Raw genomic sequence first — 19,997 nt, 5'->3', positions numbered from 1 at the left:
CTGGATCTCATCTGAAAGGAATTGGAAAGGCAAGTTCACGTGCAGTGCAAATTCTGCCTGCGTAAAGGGATCCCTGTAGCCATCAGAAGTAAGTTAGGCAGCCATGGGTTGGGTTGGGGCAATAGACGCTGATCACTGCAGCCCAGAGGAGTGTTGGAAGAGCTAACACAGCTGTACCTGCACATCGTGTTTTTGCATCTCTGCCCAAGGAGCTTAACAAGTTGCTGTGAGCCTGCTGAACGTGGCTGGGCTGGAGGGTGGTGAAAGCGGGTGCATGTACATATGTTCTGGTTCGTTTTGCCTTTCCTCCTGTTGTTTGGTTTCGCGACGGGTTTTAAACAAAGTTTTTTGCAGGCGGAGCTGGTGGGACAGCGGGTGCGAGGGGCTGCGGGGTGGTGGGTGCGGGCATCCCGGCACCGCGGCTCCGGTGGCTGAAGGGCAAGCTCCCTCCAGAGGGAAGAGCTGTGCATCGCACGGTTTAGACGGGGAACACCTGGAAAACGAGCCCTTAAGAAAACATCTGCCTAAACTTGCAAATGGACAGCCAGAGAGAAAAATACCGATTTGTTTTGGAAAGCCAGGGTTCTATCCTTAAAGGACACAGGCACGAATAAGGAAGTGTTGTAATCTGTGGGTTAGAATGGGAGGCTAATCAGCCAGCAATAATTCAGCTGTTGCTATTAGCCCATGTTAAGTCCAGCCAGCATAGTGTACAAACTAGTATGTATGTAACGCTTATCTAAACACATACATTTTTTCCTCAATTATTCCAATTCAGTTGATTGGAAAGATATTTAATTTACAAGAGTGTTTCACACTAGATAAAAGCAACCATACTCACAGATTTCTATTAATGGCCTTTATCATAAACAGTGCGTGCTTATAAAATGTGTTCTCAATTAAAGCAACAGACACCCATTGTCTGTGAGAAGGACTAGTTAGTGTAGCAGAGGTTTGCTAATCTCCAAGCACATTATTCCATACTTTGTTTTTTGTCCAATGCAAAAAGCAAGAGCTGGTTTTGAAGGTATACATCAACGAAAAACGTGGACATGTCCTGTATTCACTATACATGTACATGTGAATTCCTGCTTTTCAAAAGTCCATCTCCCTTCAGGAAATCTATGCAAAGTCCTATATGTGTTGCATATGCTAGAAAAATGCATTTACTCTGCCCCATTAATGGAAATGACCTATTGTAAATTTACCAAAGATACTATAGTTTTATAAATTGGCCACATATGTCTGTGTAATATATTTATTATATCACATTTCATAGCATTTCTGTTTTATAAAATTCGGCCTTGAGTATGTCACATATGTTTTGCATATATGTGCAATAGTCGGCCAAGTATATCCGAGTAAAGTATGATAAATGTGTTCTTTCCATATGGGAAATTAAATGTTTTTCCAGATTTAAAAAAAAAAAAAAAGTTTATGAAGAGCAGCCTATACAAAATAATTACAATAAATCACTCACTTCTATTTAGGTTGAAATTATAAATTTGAACTTGCAACAAAGTGATTAAGAACAAAAGCCAGATAAGTCACATTTAGGACTTAATTTGGTAAGGATACCGAGCAGTGCAATGGTAAAGGGACTGTATGCATTTTCTGGAGTACTTGCTCCACGGTGTAAAACTGCTGATGCCTGTATAGCAACTCCCAGCTGATGCTCCAGGGGGATGCTGTAGCTGGTAAAGGCCAGCCTCTCATCACCTCCTTGAGAGGATGAATGTTTCGTGGGGTTTACCTCCCTGAGAAATCAAGTGCCCCTGTACGGCTGCTCCAGCCTGAGTTGCAGTTACAGCGCTGTGCAACTCCCGTAGGAGCTGCTCGTCATGGTCGTTGGGCGCTGCGGGAGAAGGGGGTATGCTTTACTGCCGCCAGCTATGCACTCACTAAGGCAGTTCCGTCAGCTCAGGAGGGCAGCACGGTTCTGACGCTGTCGTCGTGCCCTGTGCCTGCCAAACAGGCAGTTGCACAAGTGCCCAGGTACTCGGGCTGAAGTCCCTGGGCTGTGTCTGTAAATTGCAAAAGGAAGTTAAAAACAGAATAAACGACATGTAAGACTTACTGAAGCACATTCATCTAAGGTGCTCGCACTATTAGTTTTTTCAATGGCCTCAGCTTGGCTGATGGACAAGGGCTCTGCTTTGGTGTTTGCTTTCTTGTTCTGCTTCCTTAGTGCTCCCATTGTCCCTCGTTCTGCTGGGCAGCCGCTTCCCCTTCTTTCTGTGCTCGTCAGGGCAGCACTCAGCAAGCAGGCTGTGGAAGGGCGAAGCCTTCTAGCTCCCAACATCTTAAAAGGGCAGGGGAGGGCCGGTGCGAGGGGAGCACAGCAGCCCTCCTCCCAGGCTGCTTTCATTTGAGCACTGCCTTACACTTTTATTTCAGCAAACATGAAGTGAGTCTTTCATTCTATTCTCTTTCCTGCTTGTTGTCAGCTACTTCAAACCAGATGGGCTCAGGAGATAACACTATAAAGACCCAATGTCTCTGTTTAGTGTGATGTCAAGTCTGCATGCCATCAAAATATCTGAGCAAAAGTATCTTAAAGGACAATACTTACCATAAGTATTGTGTTAAAAGCAGCCTAGATGCTTTTCTGTGAACACAGTCTATCCATGAATCACTGAGATCTCATATCGGCAACTTTTTAAGTTACTATCAAGACAAATGCCATGTCCACAAATTCTGCCATGTTTAAAGTTGTAAGGGAGTCCCAGTGCACCAGCCTTCCTCCTACCTATGTCGGAACATGTTTATAGCAAGCAGCGCAACGGGTGCCTGGAAAATGTACCTCCGCGTGCATGAGACACCAGAGCTACGGAGCAGGTCTGGCTCAGCATTTTCATATCCTCTCTATGTTCCCTGATCTGGACATAATCAGGATCAATCATCCCCGCAGCTGGTAGGACAGAGAGATCATTGCTGTCTAGAAAGTGCCACAGGATTTCTATAGTTTTTTTGCTGTTCCAGTTTATGTACACTTTGAATAAAAACTGGGAGGAAACAGCATCCAGCTGTAATCTCAGTTTGATGTAACAGCTTTTTTTAATTAGAACTTCTAATCGAAACAGACAATTGTTAGAACAAATATTTGCATTGCTGTGTCGCTCTCCTGTACGGAGTTGGTCAGTTCTGCTCTGGGCTGGTTCTTCTGCAGTGCATGTGGCTGCTCCGAGAACTCAGTCCCTCCTGCTAGTATCTCCAGTGGCACTGTAACGTTTGGCATTGTGGCTGTTCATAGTAGAACAATAAATATATGCTTCTCTGGGTGAGCACAGGCTCATTTAGAGCTGCAGGTTGTTGTTTACGGGATTTCCTAATGGTCCAACACCTTTTAAAAAGGATGGTGGGAGGGTGACAGCAAGTACGTCTGAAGCTGGTGTGCACGATTCACCTTCTGCTTGTCTAGGTACTTTCCTCCACACTGCCCTTTTCCCAGAAGCTGTCTGGCACCTTGCTGGAGGGGGTTTGCTTCAAGGGTCTTCGTGCGTTTGAGAATCTTTGTAACACCTAATTTTGTAAGGGCATGTTGCTGCTTCTGCTTTTTGCCCCCTCTTCCCATTTCTTTCTCTCTTAGAACACTGAACTGCAAGTCAAATTCCTCTGAGAGAAGTCAGAGTAAGGCAGTTACACAGTAATGCTGATAGAACACACAGATACATTTCATACCACTGATCAGATGAGCACAACATTCACAACTGAGAAATTATGTTGCTATGGCCCCCACTGTGTGCTTTAATAATACATTACACTGTCAAAGCTTTTGTGATGGATTGTATTGATGGTGTGAGTCACTAGTAAATGTATTTGGGGGTTGTCACTAATCTGGAAAAAAAGTTGTAATAGGCTGAGTAAATGTAGCCAATGTCTTAAAAATGCATAGGGGAGTGGGTGGCTCAACCCAAACCTGTTCTTCTGTGCTGTTTGGTAAGGTGGGTGGTTAAAAAAAAAAAAAAAAAAAAAAGAAGCAGCATGCATAAGAGTGGACGCTGGTCATGTCTTTACTGAAAAGGATGGGAGTATGTGGCGTGGTCAGGGGACAAAGAATCTGCCAGCTTGCTCTGTGCTTCCTTTGGTATTGTTGGCAAGTCTTGCAACTAGTGTGTTTTAATTTAAGTCTATTTAAAATGTGACATTTCTGTCTGCTGTATCTGGTAGGGCAGCACATGGTTTTTGTTGTAGCTAATTTCATACTGTGAGATCCTCAAATGAATTGCCAAAAAATACTATGATCTTAATTCTTGTTAGTTTTCTTCACATTATAAAATAAACCTCCAGCAGCATGCCCCAGAAGAGTAGTGCATGCATTAAACACAGGCAGGCCTACCTGGAAAATTAGTCTAGAAGGGGAATCCAGATTAAAATTCCAGAATACTACAAACAACAGAAAAAGCCATTCCTTCTTTATTCATTGCCATCGCTTTTCTGTTAGCACACGGAATGGTCATGCTTAAATATCAAACCTTATGTCTCAGCGGTGCTTTAACATTGTTGAGTATTAATACAGGCAGTCATGTGCCGTGTTTTATGTAATGATCCATACTTTCACACCACAGACACACAGCCAGAAAAGGAAACACATTGATTTAGCGCTCAGTAATCCCTGTTTAATCCCTAGTCCTTTGGTTTACATCACTAACGTGGCTTCTGCAGTAGTCAGTATTCTATCTTTGTTCTTGGCAGACTGAATTAAAGAAAAGATTTATGAATTTGTAAGAAGTTGGCTTTGTAGATGCATCTTAAATGTGCTAAAAACCAAAGCAGTCCAGAAGCTATTATTGACTTAACTATAAAAATCTGCTCCTTGAAACTCAAACCTTTGCAACAATCCAAGTCAAGCTGCACAGACCAAATTTCTTGGTCTTGCATGAGTAAACCAATTTCTTGGTTTACTCATGCAATTGCATCATATACCGGCCTAAATTTAACAACTGGCTTGTTGCAGGCCCTCAGCCTACTTCCTTTTTCACTCATTATTGGGAATACAATTAATCTTCTTTTCCCTTGCTCATCTACACCTAGGACTGCAATGCTTTATGGCCCACGTACTGATAAGAGAAAGGGGCTGGAACTAATAGATTCATTTGCAGAAAATGTTAGTGGGTCAGAGATCACCATTCATTCCAGTGGTGATAAATATTCCATGTAATTGCTGCACAAATGCTAGTGTTTGGGATTTATTTCTATTAGTTTATGAATACTGGTTGCTTTCTTCCCTCTCACAGTGCCAAAGACAGTGACTCTTGGGAGGAAGCCTTTTGTAATAATTTAGCTGTCATCACCTTCACTCCTGAGTCCTTTAGGCCAGGTACAGGCTAGCCCTATTCCTTTCTGGCAGGTGAGATTCCAGAGCTAACTCCAGCAGCTTAAGGTGGCTCTTTACTCACAACCTTCCTGCTAGCAAGTCAGCTGAAATCTTGACAGATAACCATGCTCGCGTTACAGTTGTAAAGAGCTTAAACTTTTTTTTTTTTCTTGAAAATAGTTTAATTTTCTTGATGCAATCAGACAACTATATTTTACAGTCTGTATAAACATAGACTGTCCTTCCTGCTGGAAATCATTCTGCTTTGGGAAAGTCCAGGTCAGCTCCTTAAGCAAATAAACTTCTAGAAAACTGTAATTCACATTCAAACTATGGTATTTAGGCGCAACTCTAAATCAAACTAACGTAGTCTGGTTGCTCATTTCAAGGAAACTATAATGTGAAAAAAAATAATTTTCCCTTTACTGTTTAAAAGACCAATAGTGATTTACAGTGATAATGAATTAATAGATATAACATGCAGAAGTATTATATGGCTAGTGCTTTGGTAATGGGAAGGGAAGCAAGTAAGTACAGGATGGGTCTGTTCTTGCAAGCAGATCGACATACGTGTCCTTCCTCTTGAAGCTGATGAAATTCTTTACCTGTTTCTGTCTGCTAGTAAGATTACAGATGCAGTTCGTGTCCTCATTTTCAATTTGTGCTTGCAGGACCGAGTTTATTTTTAAATCTATCTAGTCAGAGAAACATAAATATTTAACCCCTAGCAAAGGGCAGTTATTTAGATTTGAAAGCACATAGCACATCTTCCAAAAGAGCTATTAGTAAATCTCGGTGTCCCTTGTGAATCTCTGTAATTACTATACACCAACCATGACAGTAAATGGCATTTTTTCAGAGAAAAGAATATACTCAACAGTTTCTAACTCTGTGGCTGTGATCTACTAGCGGTCTTACTAAGACATGGGGTATTAATCCAGTCTTCTGGGGAAGAAGGGAGGTCTGCCACCATGCCAATATTTGCGTCAGAAGTTTTTATAAATGTGGCTGTAAGGTGTGCAGGCCTTCATTACAGCCCCACTTTACATACTGTTTTGAGACCTAGAACTCATGAGGGAAATACTTCTTGGGGTGGCTTTGCCCCAGCCCATCAGCCAGCTGTGCCAGGAGCAAACGCCAGGCTGGGTTGGAGGCTCACGCAGCCCCGTGAGCATTAGGTGCTGGTAACTGGTGTTAAGAACAAGGGGTGTGTTCTGAGCACAGAGCTGCCCTGAAATGCTGGGAAGGTTTGCATCCTAACACCCAGTCCAGTCCTGAAACTGGCTTCTTGCTGCTTGCAGTGCTCTGGTGGCAGAACTGCCCTTTCTTGTTAACAGGAAGGGAGGCGAGAGCGCTCTTCCTTCTCTAAAGGGAGCAGGTTTGGCCATTCTCATTGCCTGCAGTAACCTTTCACTCAAGATGGGCAAGCCCTGGATTTCCTTTCCTTGTCTGCTGGATGAGCATAAAACCTACGGCTGAATTCTGCGGAAATTGCCCAACATTGTAGGCTGCTGTTTGCTGCCATGGAGAAGAGGAATGCTTGCTCCCTCCAGGCTACTCCCTCACCTGCAGTGCTGCTGTGGTGCAGCTCTCAAGTCCATCAGGAAGAAGGGGGGGGGGGGGCGGGGGGAAGGAACTCTTAATAGCTAGGGAGAGAACTGAGTGTGGGTTCACAGTGCAGGGATTTGCTGTGTGTCCTCAGAATTGGAATGTTTGTGTTGATTTCTGTTGTTGTTGTTTAGAGTGATATACCATGGAAATAAATTTTGCTCTGTAGCTAAGTTTTTCAGCTGATAGTCTAAAAGCGTGTTAGCACAGAACAAAAGGGAATAGTTCAGTTGCAGGGGCCTTCAAAGATCACCAAGTCCAACTGCCTGACCACTTCACAGCTAAAGTTAAAGCATGCTACTGAGGGCATTATCCAAATGCCTCTTGAACACTGATGCTGGGCTCCAGCATCGAGTAGTCCTGTGCCTGTTGTCCAGGTGTCCCAAGGTGGCATTCCTGGCCGTGCTCAAACACCCTGCAGAATGACTGCACCAGCTCTGCCTCTGAACCTCAGGCAGCAGAGGGGGCGGGAGATAGGGTGTAGAGTGCTAATTTTTGACACAGGACACTTAGAGTCCATGCTAGAGAAGGTGCAAAGCTGTCTTTTCACAGCTCAGGACAGTGCCCAGCCACCAGCTTGACAGTAGTTTCAGGGCACAGGCTTTCATCATTTCTCATAGCAAGGTTGTTGATAAAAGGGTGCAGCAATTCGACAGGTGAGAGCAGTGGGCAGGGTGCTCTCCTGAGCAGATGGGGACTTGGGTTCTAACACATCTCATGTGATTTATTTATAATCTAAGTGGCAAGGAGACTAAAACTTAAGTGCTTACCACTGGCTACATGCTGTTAAGAATTGTGAAAGCATTCTCATACAGCATAATTGAACTGCGTTCTGTATACAGAGCATGCCCCAAATAGAAGAGGCAGCAGTCTATAGGCTGCCTGACAGGCTTCACATGCGGTGCACTACAACGTGGGACAGCTGAAAGGAGCTCTTCGCAAACACACTATGACAGGTCCCTGGACTACACACGGCAATATTTTCTGTAGTTATATATTCTGTGTATGCATTGAAGTATCCTATTATATCTATATATAGTTATACGCTTAGATTCTGACCAACTTTAAGAAGGGATGGGGGGTGTGTGTGTGTGGGAAAAAAACAGGTTTCTTCCTGCAGCAGGTTTGTGGAGACTCCTGTGTAGTGTAAGCAGCCCCTCCTTTCCGCAGGAGGTGGGTGAGTGTGGAGACAGTGCCCTTATCATCCACACAACTGTGTCTGGTAGAAGTAATGACCACCAGCATCTCCACTTGACTCAGGTCACTCAAACTTAGGCTTTAACTTTCAATTGCAGTGTGATCCTCCATGCAGCTACTTAATAGTAAAGAAATAATCAAAGAAACAAATTATTTGAAGTGTCATCAAACTACAAAAGGTGTAAGGCCAAGTTTTATTTAGAAAAGCCTGGTAACAGTATGCTGTTTCTGTGTTGTAATAGCAAGAACGTCAGGCCTGGTGCTTAAGACTTTTAGTTCAACCCTCTGCCTGCAACTCACAGCTGGATAGCAGATCCAGACCTTAATTTGCATGTGTTTTCCGTGAAATAATTTCTGAAATCTTTTGATGTTGCTGTTCGCTACAATTCTCGTGACTTTTTCTTTGATGTCCAACCCTGTACAGAGGCAGATTAAAAAATGTTTCCAATAAAATATCAACAGGGCACAGCCTGGACACAAGACACTCCGGTTTGTAAAGCTGTGTTTTAGTCTCTAGAACACCTCCTTTTAAAATAATGCCTTCAACAAATTGGCACTTGCTTAATTGCTTCAGTTGGACAATTGCAACTGCAACTTTGTGACTGAATGCAACAGTAAGCTATCCATGAACAGACTGTCATATGTCTAGTATGTTTTGAAAGAATGCTAATGCTTCACGATTCAGAAAACCTTCTTCATGAATGAATTTCAGTTTCCATGACTGTAGAGATGACAAGTTAATGGATCCATTTGCACAGTGTGGATAAGGATTTATCCATGAAATTCGCCTAAATGCTAATGTGAGTTGTGTAGCTGAATCCCAGACTTGCCATGCTGAAACTTACCCCTAACTCTCCAAGGAGAAGGCGCTAATTGGATTGCTGAGTTTAAATCCTTCAGCTAGTCAGTCTATGGAAAGGATTTAGCACTGGCTCTGTAAAAGGCTTTACATAGCTTTGCAGTGCAGTGCAAGGGAAGGTTTTTTTTTTTTTCCTTTTCTTCTTGTGATTAATTGTGAGGCTTGAGGTGACAGGAGACATAATGAAATTCATAAATGCCAAAGGCCGTCCCTAGTCACATTCCTAGCTGTTGGTTTAAGTTAGAAACTGACAGAAGTGTGAACAAATCAAGGTTGTTCTGATAGCCTTTCAGTTACAGGGAAGAAAAAGTAACTGACGATGAGAAACCACTGGAGGTGGTTTAATGGGTATAAATTCTCACAAAAGTGGTATTTTACAGTGATTCAGATTCCTAGATACATAAATGACTTACAAACAGACATATTCTGCCCCCACAGCTGTCTGAGAGATTCCAGTCCTTTTTCCAGAAATTGGCACAAGTTATTTAAGCAACCTGCCAAAGAAAAGCTGTTGCAAAAACCTGTAGCAGAACTTAAAGTGACTTGTCCTGTGTCTTTGTTCAAGACTGGCATTGTTCCACTTGTTATAAATTTTTTAAAAAAATAACTCCCCTCTATGGGAAACAAAACTTGCCACATGAACAAGCAGCATAAAAATTAATCTAGCAGTTTCCAGGGACTCTCACTTTAGCCTGGAAATACATTCTACTACTTCCCCACATCCAGGTTTGAATTACAGTGATTTTCTTCACCAATCTTACTCTCCTAGGCCCTGATAGCGCAGACCATGTCACGTCTGTGTATATATTGACCAGATACTTATGCGGTGATCTTTTGAACCAGCTGCGAGCAGTCTCTCACTGGGGTTTTTGTGATCTGAGAAGGACACACAATGGACAGTTGCCGTGTGGTAGTCAAGCACTGCTAAGGGCTTCAGTTTTTTCCAGCCGAAGACCCTGATGCGATGATCCCACCCTGCTGTTGCTAAAATCTTCTTGTCTGGACGGATGATGATATCAGATATGCCAGCGTTGACAAGTCTGTGTGTTGTGTGAACCTGTGTGAGAAAGTTATAGATGAGCTCTGTTTAAAACCAACAGAAAACAGAACCTTCTGGGACTTCTGAAGGCAGAGTACCCACCCGTATACACACTGGTATCATGCAGATAGTAGGAGCTTTTCACCACATGGTGGACAATGTGTTAGTGAGAACAATTAACTTAACTTGAGCCTATCTATCTCCAGCACCATTCCCTAAAAACAGAAGCATCCCTTTTATGTTTTTTAATTTATATCGCATTTAAAGCTATTCATGTTTGGTCACAAATGAAGCTCTGAGTCAGGGGTGTGAGTTTGAGAATTGCACTATGTGGCTTTGCCTTTCCAGTTATTCTTGCATGAGCTGCCATGTTCAGAGCTATGGCCATGCGTTTTCCCTGCTTTTGCAATATTCCTATGCTGAGATTCTGAGCTGATGTTTAAACTACCTGCTACTTATTTCTACTACTGTGGCCCCTCACAAAAGCCTCAATAAGCTGTGGTAGCATTTACCACAGTCTTGAGAAAGGAATGCTTCCAGGAATTATATTACAGTGTCAGGAAATCTGTAGTTCTAGTACTGCTTCCCCAGAGACTTTTATTTACACCAAATTCCAAGAAGGGGATTACGAACAAGTTATTGATTTCAATCTTGGAAGCCTTTTGTTACTGTTTGGAGACTACTGGGGCACAAGCTTTTGAGGGGCACGATTAAACTGGAGGGCATTTAGCTTCCTTCTTGAGGCACTGGGCACAGGACTTAGCCCTTGAAAAGAAAAGTTTCACTCAGTCATGAGCATCCCCTAAAGCACAGGAAAAACTCCATACAATACAATTTTGCTGTTCTCACCTCAGATAACGTACATTCGTCAGCAGTCTCTCTCTGAAACACATGTAGTGTATGCATCACACTGTGGGGGGGTTGAAATAGCCTAGCTTTGTCACAGTGTGGATGACACCTTTTGACTGTATGCTGATCTTAATGTGCTGTTATTTATAAGCACAACTTAAGATTACAATTGGCAATGACAATTGGCAATGACACATTAATGCTGCCAACTACTAAAGGCTGAATGTGTAACTATCTTGTACCAAAGCTTAATATAATTAAGTTCACGTTTTAATACACTGCATGCTGTCTGCCCTTTTCCTGTGGAGAGAAGGGATGGGAAAACACATTTTTGTCTGAGTAACTTTCCCCCATGAGGGACATTCCATGACGCACAGTTAGTACAGGATTCTACAGAATATATTAATTGCAGACTGTGTTAACTATAATACTGAATCTAGAAAACTAAAGACTCCAGAAACATACGTCAAAGTTGGTTTCAGATGCAGCTGAAAAGATCTTGGAATCTTTCAGGTACAAAGCTATAAGCAGTTACTTTTCAACTATATAACGACTCAAACAGCAAGAGATGTGCAAATTCCGTCAGAAAAAAAGGCTAAATGAAACTTGACATGCTTCTTGCCTGCTCCAAACACCCCTATTTTAAACACAACCTGACAAATGTGTCTTCAACCAGTTCAGAACAGGGGACAGCAAATTATGCCTGATGTCTGATGAGCAGCAGAAGGCTGCATGAGGGCCTGGGGAGGGGGACGGGTAGAGGGGAGGGATATTTTAGAGTACTAAAACTTGTGCTTTTTGCTGGTGTGTATTTTCTTCCAAACTCCCCAGTTACTGTATCGCAGCATGGTTTCAGTAGGATTTTTGTTGGCATATGTGCACTAGCAAGCAGAGTATCTGTTACATCACCAGCCTGTCAGATGGAAGTAAGATGGGCCTTACTCTGTAACTGAGATTGTTAGCTAATGGCTATAGCCAATCCTGGGTGTGGTGCTTCCCATCATTACTGTCAATTTGGGCAAGATCCATACAGCAAAATCAGGACAACTGGGAGAAGTTGCATGTCATCAGCGTGCTACAACTTGAAAATGAGGCCTATAATGGTAATGCCTTTTGGCTACGGAACATGAGGGAACAGTGGGCATTTGTGCATGATTTGCAAATACAGGAGGTGAGAGACAAAAACAAAGCAGAACAACTTGCTCAAGATACTTGCACCCAGGTGAAATCCTATTGCCAGGATTTGGCCATCCAGTCAGTAACAGCCAAATACTGTATGTAGTCAAATGCATACCAACACTGTTTCCTAACTAGAAAACCAACTTATAATTAAGCAAAGAAAGGAAAAAGCAGGTGACCTGCTTTCAGGCAGTCATGACCAAAGATGCTTACATCTACCAGCAGATACTTTAAGAAATTTTGACATGCTGAAGCCAACAGATAGCCACCTTGCCTTCCTTCCTTAACACATGCCATCTATGATTTTTCTTCTTTATATCTCTCTCCCCCCTACACCCAAATCATATCTTTAAGCCCTATTCTTTATAGAAAACTAGCTGACAGAGCAGCAACTTTAGCTTTAGCATTGGAGGGAAGAACCTCAGCAACCCAACCAACTGAACTTGGGTACTTACTTATATAAATTTCTTTCTTATATATATGTAAAAAGGTGCTTCCGTGATTATCAGATTTCTTAGTTCTCCTTTGTTTATTCACCTGTAGAAGCTGTTTACCTCCTATGTTCTTCTACCACAAATATCATCACTTAATTATACTATCTCAGCCAAATCAGAAAGCTCATAACCAATCCAGTCATTTGCTGACAGTGATGATTTCAGCAATTTTCTTGTAGAAGACAATACACCAGCCTTTCCCCATAGCGATAAACTATGAAGTTACCTTCATCATCTATTCATTGACACACTGGAACACTGCCACTGAAAACAGAGCTGAAGTACCATCATTGCGTCATTATTTCTCCAACGGCAGATAGCTATGCACCACGTTTACTTATTAAAACCTTTTAGAATAAAAATAATGTGCCACTGAATGGCTTTCCAACATCTACCATTACCTAAGGTAACTGGAATGCCAGAAAAAAATTCCCCATCTGGTTTATATTATTAATGCAATAGTGGAGAGAAAAAAAAAACTTAATCTATGTCCTTGACAATCTCTAGTGCTCATATGAAAAATGCATTTTATTAGGGAATTCACACTATACATGAAAAACAGAGACATTACTTATAGTTTATAATACTTGGAATTTAAATTTCTTCTGAGAAATGCGACTGGCTTTCAGTGTGATGTGCTGAAGATGTAACTGACTCTGCATATCCAGGGAATGTGAACACCCTGTGGAAAACAATAACTGGAATATTTCAGGTGAACAACTTTTTGTTTTTCCCAGGAGCATACCTATACCCCTGCATTACACTTAACTCATAACTGTAATGTGCTGTGGAGAACAGTATTTTCTTTGAATTTAGGAAAATGCCATGCTATAACTAATATGAAGGAACAGCTTCCTTTCCAACACAGTATTTGAAGCCTTAAGGCTATCATGGTGTCCGATTTCTGACACCACAGCCGTAGGAAACTAGTCACAGTACTGAGTTTTACTTAGCTGCTCACCTTCCTCCTCCTTCCCTGAGCTATGGCCTCCACGTGCAGGTGGGTGCCAATAGGGACAGAAAGGCCAAGGGGCTGCTGGGGCAAACGTGACAAAACCAAACTGTGACAACTGTGTACCGTTCTTGTTAAACTCTTCATCACATTTGCTTAGAACTGCTCTACTAAATTCAGAGTCTAGAGTCCCTCTTTTACTTCATGTCTTATTGCATGTTAAAGTTCAGACTTTCTCCTCAGGACCTGGTGAGCACTTTGTCCTCCAAACTTCATCTTGGTTGCATACGCCATTCATACACCATGAACTGGGGTCCTACTGGCAGACTGAGCCTTAAGTGCTAGTTCTCTGGTGATACCTAACAGACCATATGTCGTCATAGTGTCCCACAGGTGATGTGTCATTGTCAGCTGCCCACGAACTTGCATTTTTTCATGTAACTCTATTCAGAAAATGGCATTAACTCAACACACTACCAAAAAAAAAAATCCCAAAAAGCTGCAAGCTGTAAGAGCAATTATTTTTCTTCCATGAATTGGTATATCCAGTGACTCTCTTCTTGAGAATGATACAGGGGCACACAGGGGCTGCACTTCATGTCCTCTTCACTGTGTGTTATGGGGACAACTACCACTTAAAATAAAAATTAAAGCACTTAGCAGTAAAGGGGCTATGGATAGGCCATTTTCACTTTCATGAGCCTTTATTTACACCATTCATTTCCACACCTAGTTAAAACCTACTTAACCCCTTGGCACTGTTGGAACACTTGCTAAAGTTGTCTAGATTAAGTGATATTTATTGCCATTCACTAGCATAGACTGAACTGGTAATTATGAGACCTACTTCTGAACCAGCTATTCCAGGTATGTGTAGCTGAGATATAAACTGATATATCCAATTAACTCATTTTCCCTGTCCCTGGCTAGGGCTCTGCAAGTACAAAAGGAAGCTAGTTGCCTAGACCTCATGCCCTCTTGGTGCTAGCTGGGCTATGCCTCCTCTTTTTGTTTGTGAAGTATTTAATGGAATATTTCTGTCTTTCCCACAGCAGAAGGAAAGCTCTATCCATTCAAGCAGAACCTTTGGAAAAGTAATCCTTTGTTTCTCATTTTTATAAGTCATTTATAATGTTCAGGACATTCTGAGAGCTGGATACTACTAACATGATAAATGAAGATATAGAGGCAATGCCATGAGTAATGCTAGGCCTGTGTGCCTGTTGCAACTTTGGTAAAACCAGAAACATGTGAGAGAGGGTTGGTGGGTTTTTTTGTGTGTTTTTTTTTTTTAAATCCTCACCATCTTTTGCTAAGTCTAGTCACATAGCACAAGCATTCTAACCAGTCTGTGATTAATTAGCCAGAGATCTGCAACAACTCTTCTTCATGACTAAATATTTTTTTTAGTCTATCAAACTGTTAGTGCAAAGTGGGATAAATGACACTAGAGGGCCAATGATGCTGACCTGGAGGTTCTGTTGCTCATTGAGGCTCCAGATGCTGAGCACCTTTTCAGATGAGCCTGAGATCCCCTTGGACTTCTCTGAGTCAAAGTCAAGGCTCATCACTGGTTCCTGGTGGCAAAAAAGTTGGCTCAACACTTTTCCCATTGACAAATTCCAAAGGACCACTGATCCATCTTCATAGCCAGACAGAAGCAACGGTTGGGAATCACAGTTGATCTGATAAAGAGAAAAGTAAAATTGTTTGAAAAGTGAATAGTATGTTAAGAAAATTATCACCCCCAACTAGGTTTTAGTTCAAGCACCAATAAATGAAAATGCTGACTGGTATAGATGTGAAAAGTTTAGAAACCTGAATATTAATGCTACCATTAATGACAAATCTTAGTAGTCCATCTGTGTTTTTACAAAAAATGTTACCAGGTAACTGCTAACATGCACGTATGGCATCTGTATTTATGTATAAACTTACCTATTTGATACACATACTCTGTATCTAACATATACATATATATACACATACAGAAAATTACTGAAAATCCAAACTATTGCCATTTATATCACCTGAAAAAAGACTCCCTGAAGTCTTCAGAAGCTTTCTTCATGGCCTAAACTTCACTTGTGCTCCTTAAAAAAAAGGAATTATTTATTCATGAAGTAATGATGCTCTAAGTACAATTTATTTATTTATTTATTTTTGCTATACAAAACCGCATGGCCACTACAAGAAATGCCATGCTTGAAGAGTCCAGTTTCACATCGCCAAGGGTAGGGTTACTCATACGGCTCATTTACCCAAGTGCACGGCAGTGCTTAAAAGTAAACACTGATCCGTTCTTCAGGAATCTCTGGGTGAGTCACCAAGGGGTTAACAGGCTCCCAAGTCCCACTGTAACCAATTGAAAGCTATTTTGATTAATGATGTCACAGGCCAAAGGGCATGGCACCCTGGGCAGACACCTAATTTATTTAAGCCTCTGAAATAACTCAAAGAAGGGAACATTACTGGATTACATGTCACACTTAAGGAAAATATTCATCATTGCTCCAGCCAAAAGACTAATGACCCTGTAAGCAGTAACTGGTTATGTGAGTGAAGATGCAAATCTCTAATGAAAAGAAACTAAAAAATAGCCATCTGTTAATACCAGTTATTTCTTTAACAGGAGAAAACCCACCAAAATAGACAGTGGGACTACAACTACCTCTTGCAGGGACATCTTAACCTAAGAATTGCATCCAGTAGCTTATTCAGGTATTTCCAAACCCTGTCTGATCCTACAGGGTTCCGTTGTTTGGTATTCAATTCAAAATAAAGTTAAAGGATGTTTAGAAAGACTTATTTTTTACTAGCATCACATTATTGAATGAGGTTCTTCAAACCGACTGGCTGTCACTGGCATGACACAAATCTGGACTGGCCAAAGGCGTACTATCTCCATTACTGGTCCAGACCATTCTCCCACTGGTTATTATTTGTTCTAGGGGGAGTTAAACTAACAAGAGCTGGGTGGTCCAGGTAATACGACTGCTGAGTAAAAGCCTGATGTTCTTTCTCAGATTTATTCAGCCCAAAGAAGTGTTTGAATGAGGAATGTATCTCACTGTGTGGGGAACAAAATTGCTCCTTAAAATGAAGAAACAAAGGCAAAATCCACATCCTTCTAAGCAGGTCTGCCCACACCTTGAATCCTGCATGAGCTTCATTCGTTACTTGAAGGTCCCTTTTCCTTTGAAATGGCTGGGACCTCGCTTTGGCTAGAAAGGCCCTCAAAGGTCTTTCATAACGCACAGACGTGGGCACTATCTTTCTGTCAAAATAATATAACATCAGAGCAATGAATATGTCTCAAATATATGTGACTTAAAATGTTAAATCATCAGCTATTTTACATGGAGTGTTTTTTTGTTGTTGTTTTGTTTTTTTTGTGTAATGTTGGGGAATTGTATTTTTTTAAATCTCAATTAAACAAACATTCCAGATTTTTTTCATACTTACTAAAGGTTAAAACCTTCAAAGCAAGCAAAGTATTTCATATGTACTTTAATTAAGTTTAAAAAAGCCCCAGATTGGGCAGAAAACCAAAAAAACAATTATTTGTACTCTTTTTCTGTGAGCTTTTTCTGTGAGCTTTCTGTGAGCCTTACTCCTCCAGGGCCCTGGGGCTCTACAGAAGGTAAAGCTTTCATTTTCCAATGAAACAAGATATGGATGGGCAGGGTTGGGTCCTCTGCCTCAATTAAAACGGGGTGGCCACTTTTTTGTAGATGCTCATAACCCAGCAGCCCTCATTAAGACAAGAGTGACAGGTGGGTGCTCAAGCATCATGGCAAATGCCAAGCAAAATCATTTTTTTTTCTGCTGTGGGCATCTTAGCTTAGATTTGAAAAGCGGTAATTTGAAGATGAGATGTAAGATTTGTATATCTTGAAAACAAAGTACTGTTTTCTGTGAAATCAAGGTCTTCCACACTTCTCCTTCCTGATTTATCCAAACTATATGAAATGTACAATAATTTAATGAATACATATACTTGAACTTAAACAATAACAGCTATTGAAAGATCAGGGAAGCTCTCAGACTGATGCCTGGGCTTACAAAGCAGTGGTTCACAACTGCCTATTTATTTCAGCTGCTAATAATGAACGCTTCAGGAGAAAAGTCTTCACCAGCCATGTTCTGGTTTCATTGGAAAATTTAAATTATAAATCATTGTTCTTCCTAAGCAGAACATTTTCTTGTTGCATTTGGATAACTGTCAAGGAAGGAAGAAAAGGTGATGTGCTGTCAGCTCAACAGGAATAATTGGTATAGTTTATATAAAGTAATAACTCTGCATTTCCAGTTTCTACATGCATTGTTCATGTTGAATTATTTTGTTTGCACCATTACGCAACATGATGCCTTCCCCAAGGAGTGCAAAAAATTTAAGGGAAGACTATCCTTACTCCTGTAAATCCTACCCCACCCAATTAGTAATAGCAGGAAGGTGTAAAGCTGAAGGGATGATGTATTTAAGAATATGAACCTTCACAAGGGAAAAAAAAATGAATGAACTAATACATTTAAGGACAGACCTAGTAAAATAAGAGGGGAAAAAAATTTACAGACAACAAAATAAACTGCTGCCAGCTTCTTAACTGCTTAGAGAAGGCTTAATCCACAAGTCTAACATAAGCTGCAGCTTCATTCCACTCTATAGTGAAGTTTCTAATTCAAGCTGCTGCTAGTAAGGTGTATTGTTTCCCTGGTACATAGATCTTTTCTACTGGAATGCAGAAAAATATGATGATACACATGGCTGTAGTCCCCAAACTCTTGTTGGACAACAACCCTGAGTATACTTACTTCAGACCATTATGCGGCTTTCTCCATGTCAGCCTCTGTTTCAACTTGTTAATTTACTGTGCCATAAGCAACATCAAATAGTCTCTTAGGCAACGTATTGCCCATAAACGAAGGGTTGGGGAGTTCTCATCTCCTGGATATGTCTATATTGCCCAATGCAGGAACGGAGAAAAGAAATCCTGAACTGCCTATATTCAGGAAGGGTTGCAGCTGGGTTAGCTGCTTTTATGGTTTCACTTCAGTGAAACCACAAAACAGAACACAGAGCATCACTTTGGTGTACCACATGTAATCATTTGCCCTTAAAAGTATCCTCCTCCCCCATGCTTTTAAACTGAGTTGCGCATATTTGTAAAAGAACAAATACAGCTGTGAGACTGTAAGGGATTATCTGTCCTTGCCTGTTGCGGTCTAGGAAGTTGCGGTGACTTCCCAAAGCCAGAATCTGCATGGAGTAATTTACCTCTCATAATTCCCAGTCCTCTGCTTTATCCCCACTGGCAACAAAATTAAAAACTAACTAACTAAGACTCTCCACCTGCTCTGCTTCCTAGAGGAATAGCAATGTTACTGCTCACAGAAAAGACGGAAGACAGAGGACTTCTTATACAGGCTACAAAATCTTCTACACTGAATATTTCCTCAGTTATCTTCATCTTATTAAAACATGCCCAGGAAACAGAAAGCCACATTTATTTCGGTGAGTACTGAACACTGATCGCCTTTTTAGAATAAACAGCTTTCTGTTTAATAAAAGCCTAATCAGTCTATTTAATTTGCTTTTTTCTTTTCTTTTTTTTCCTTCTAGCTAATTACACCATGGGACCTGAACTGTGGCCTCTCCTATTTTTGCCTGAAGTCAGCAACTGAATTCCTCTGGACTTCACTCAGTTCCAGGACCTTGAGTGAAGACACTAATGCCTCAAATTCACAACTGATTTGTACTTTCTTCAGCTGAGACGAATACAAATCTTTGGACAAACCTGCAGGAATCAGCTCGGATGATACTGCAGACCTGTAGTATGTGTTGGGAGTTAAAATAGGGAATCAGCTTTGCAACCAATTCTTTCAAGAGTTAAAGCCAATCACAAACTCCTTCCTCCCTCTACTGCCACCTTCTTGTATTACTTGCCTTTCACTACTGGCACCCCATAAACATTATTTGCTAAATGCTCTGCAAAAGCTTTTTGTTTTTTTTTTCATTAACTGTTTTCATTTACCTTTTTGTCCAAAGCCGATACAATCATAAATATTTTTTTCCTACTGTATGCCTGTAATAGAAATGTTCATAGAGTGCTTCCTTATCCTGAGGGCACTGCAGTGAATGTAACCTACCATTAAAATCACTGTTTTTAAGTAACCCAATCATTTCTCATCATTCTTAATACAGCGAGAAACCATATCAAACAACTGGCTTTAGTAAGTCACTCATTTTCTTCTTGATTGATGCAAAAACTGTATCTATCCTAAGGATATAAAGCTTTCCCTGAGTATTTGCGAATCTTCCATTAAGGCTTGGAAAGCTCTGAAAGTTACATTAAGGATGTTCACAAATCTTTCCCCCCTTTAATAGTATAATTACTTGATTGGTTTGATAATAAATCAAAATCCAAGTGAAGAAAGATTCATGTGCTTCATATAAAATGAATCACAGGGAAAACATTTCACAATTAGCAGGCACTCTTGCC

General features: G+C 41.1%; 1 protein-coding gene and 1 long non-coding RNA gene across 6 annotated transcripts in view; one reads left to right on the top strand and one right to left on the bottom strand.

Moving 5' to 3' along the window:
- The first annotated feature begins 117 nt into the window (after positions 1–117).
- On the top strand, positions 118–19,995 carry LOC308179515. Of its 3 annotated transcripts, none has more exons than XR_013940408.1 (4): positions 118–226; positions 16,127–16,215; positions 18,864–19,009; positions 19,118–19,995. It is a non-coding gene; the product is annotated as an uncharacterized lncRNA (long non-coding RNA). The 3 variants fall into 3 exon arrangements; XR_013940410.1 differs by lacking the exon at positions 118–226 and adding an exon at positions 266–290; XR_013940409.1 differs by lacking the exon at positions 16,127–16,215 and having other exon boundaries at positions 130–226.
- Positions 9,301–19,997, bottom strand: part of GNB1L (G protein subunit beta 1 like) — a 41,793-nt gene continuing 31,096 nt past the window's right edge. For 2 of the 3 annotated variants that reach the window (XM_080559800.1, XM_080559801.1), the window contains exons 6-7: positions 14,964–15,179; positions 9,301–10,038 (exon numbers count right to left, since the gene is read on the bottom strand). In XM_080559800.1, coding sequence (XP_080415926.1) covers positions 9,772–10,038; positions 14,964–15,179 — 483 coding nt within the window. In that variant the 3' untranslated portion in view covers positions 9,301–9,771. Of the gene's footprint in view, positions 10,039–11,038; positions 13,225–14,963; positions 15,180–19,997 lie in introns of those variants that run through there. The other variant, XM_080559802.1, reaches the window with a different exon arrangement.

The sequence above is a fragment of the Anser brachyrhynchus genome, assembly GCF_964034855.1.
Source record: "Anser brachyrhynchus genome assembly, chromosome: 17".
NCBI lineage: Eukaryota > Metazoa > Chordata > Aves > Anseriformes > Anatidae > Anser > Anser brachyrhynchus.
Note: the sequence above shows the minus strand (reverse complement) of the source record. Positions and strands in the feature narration are given on the sequence as shown.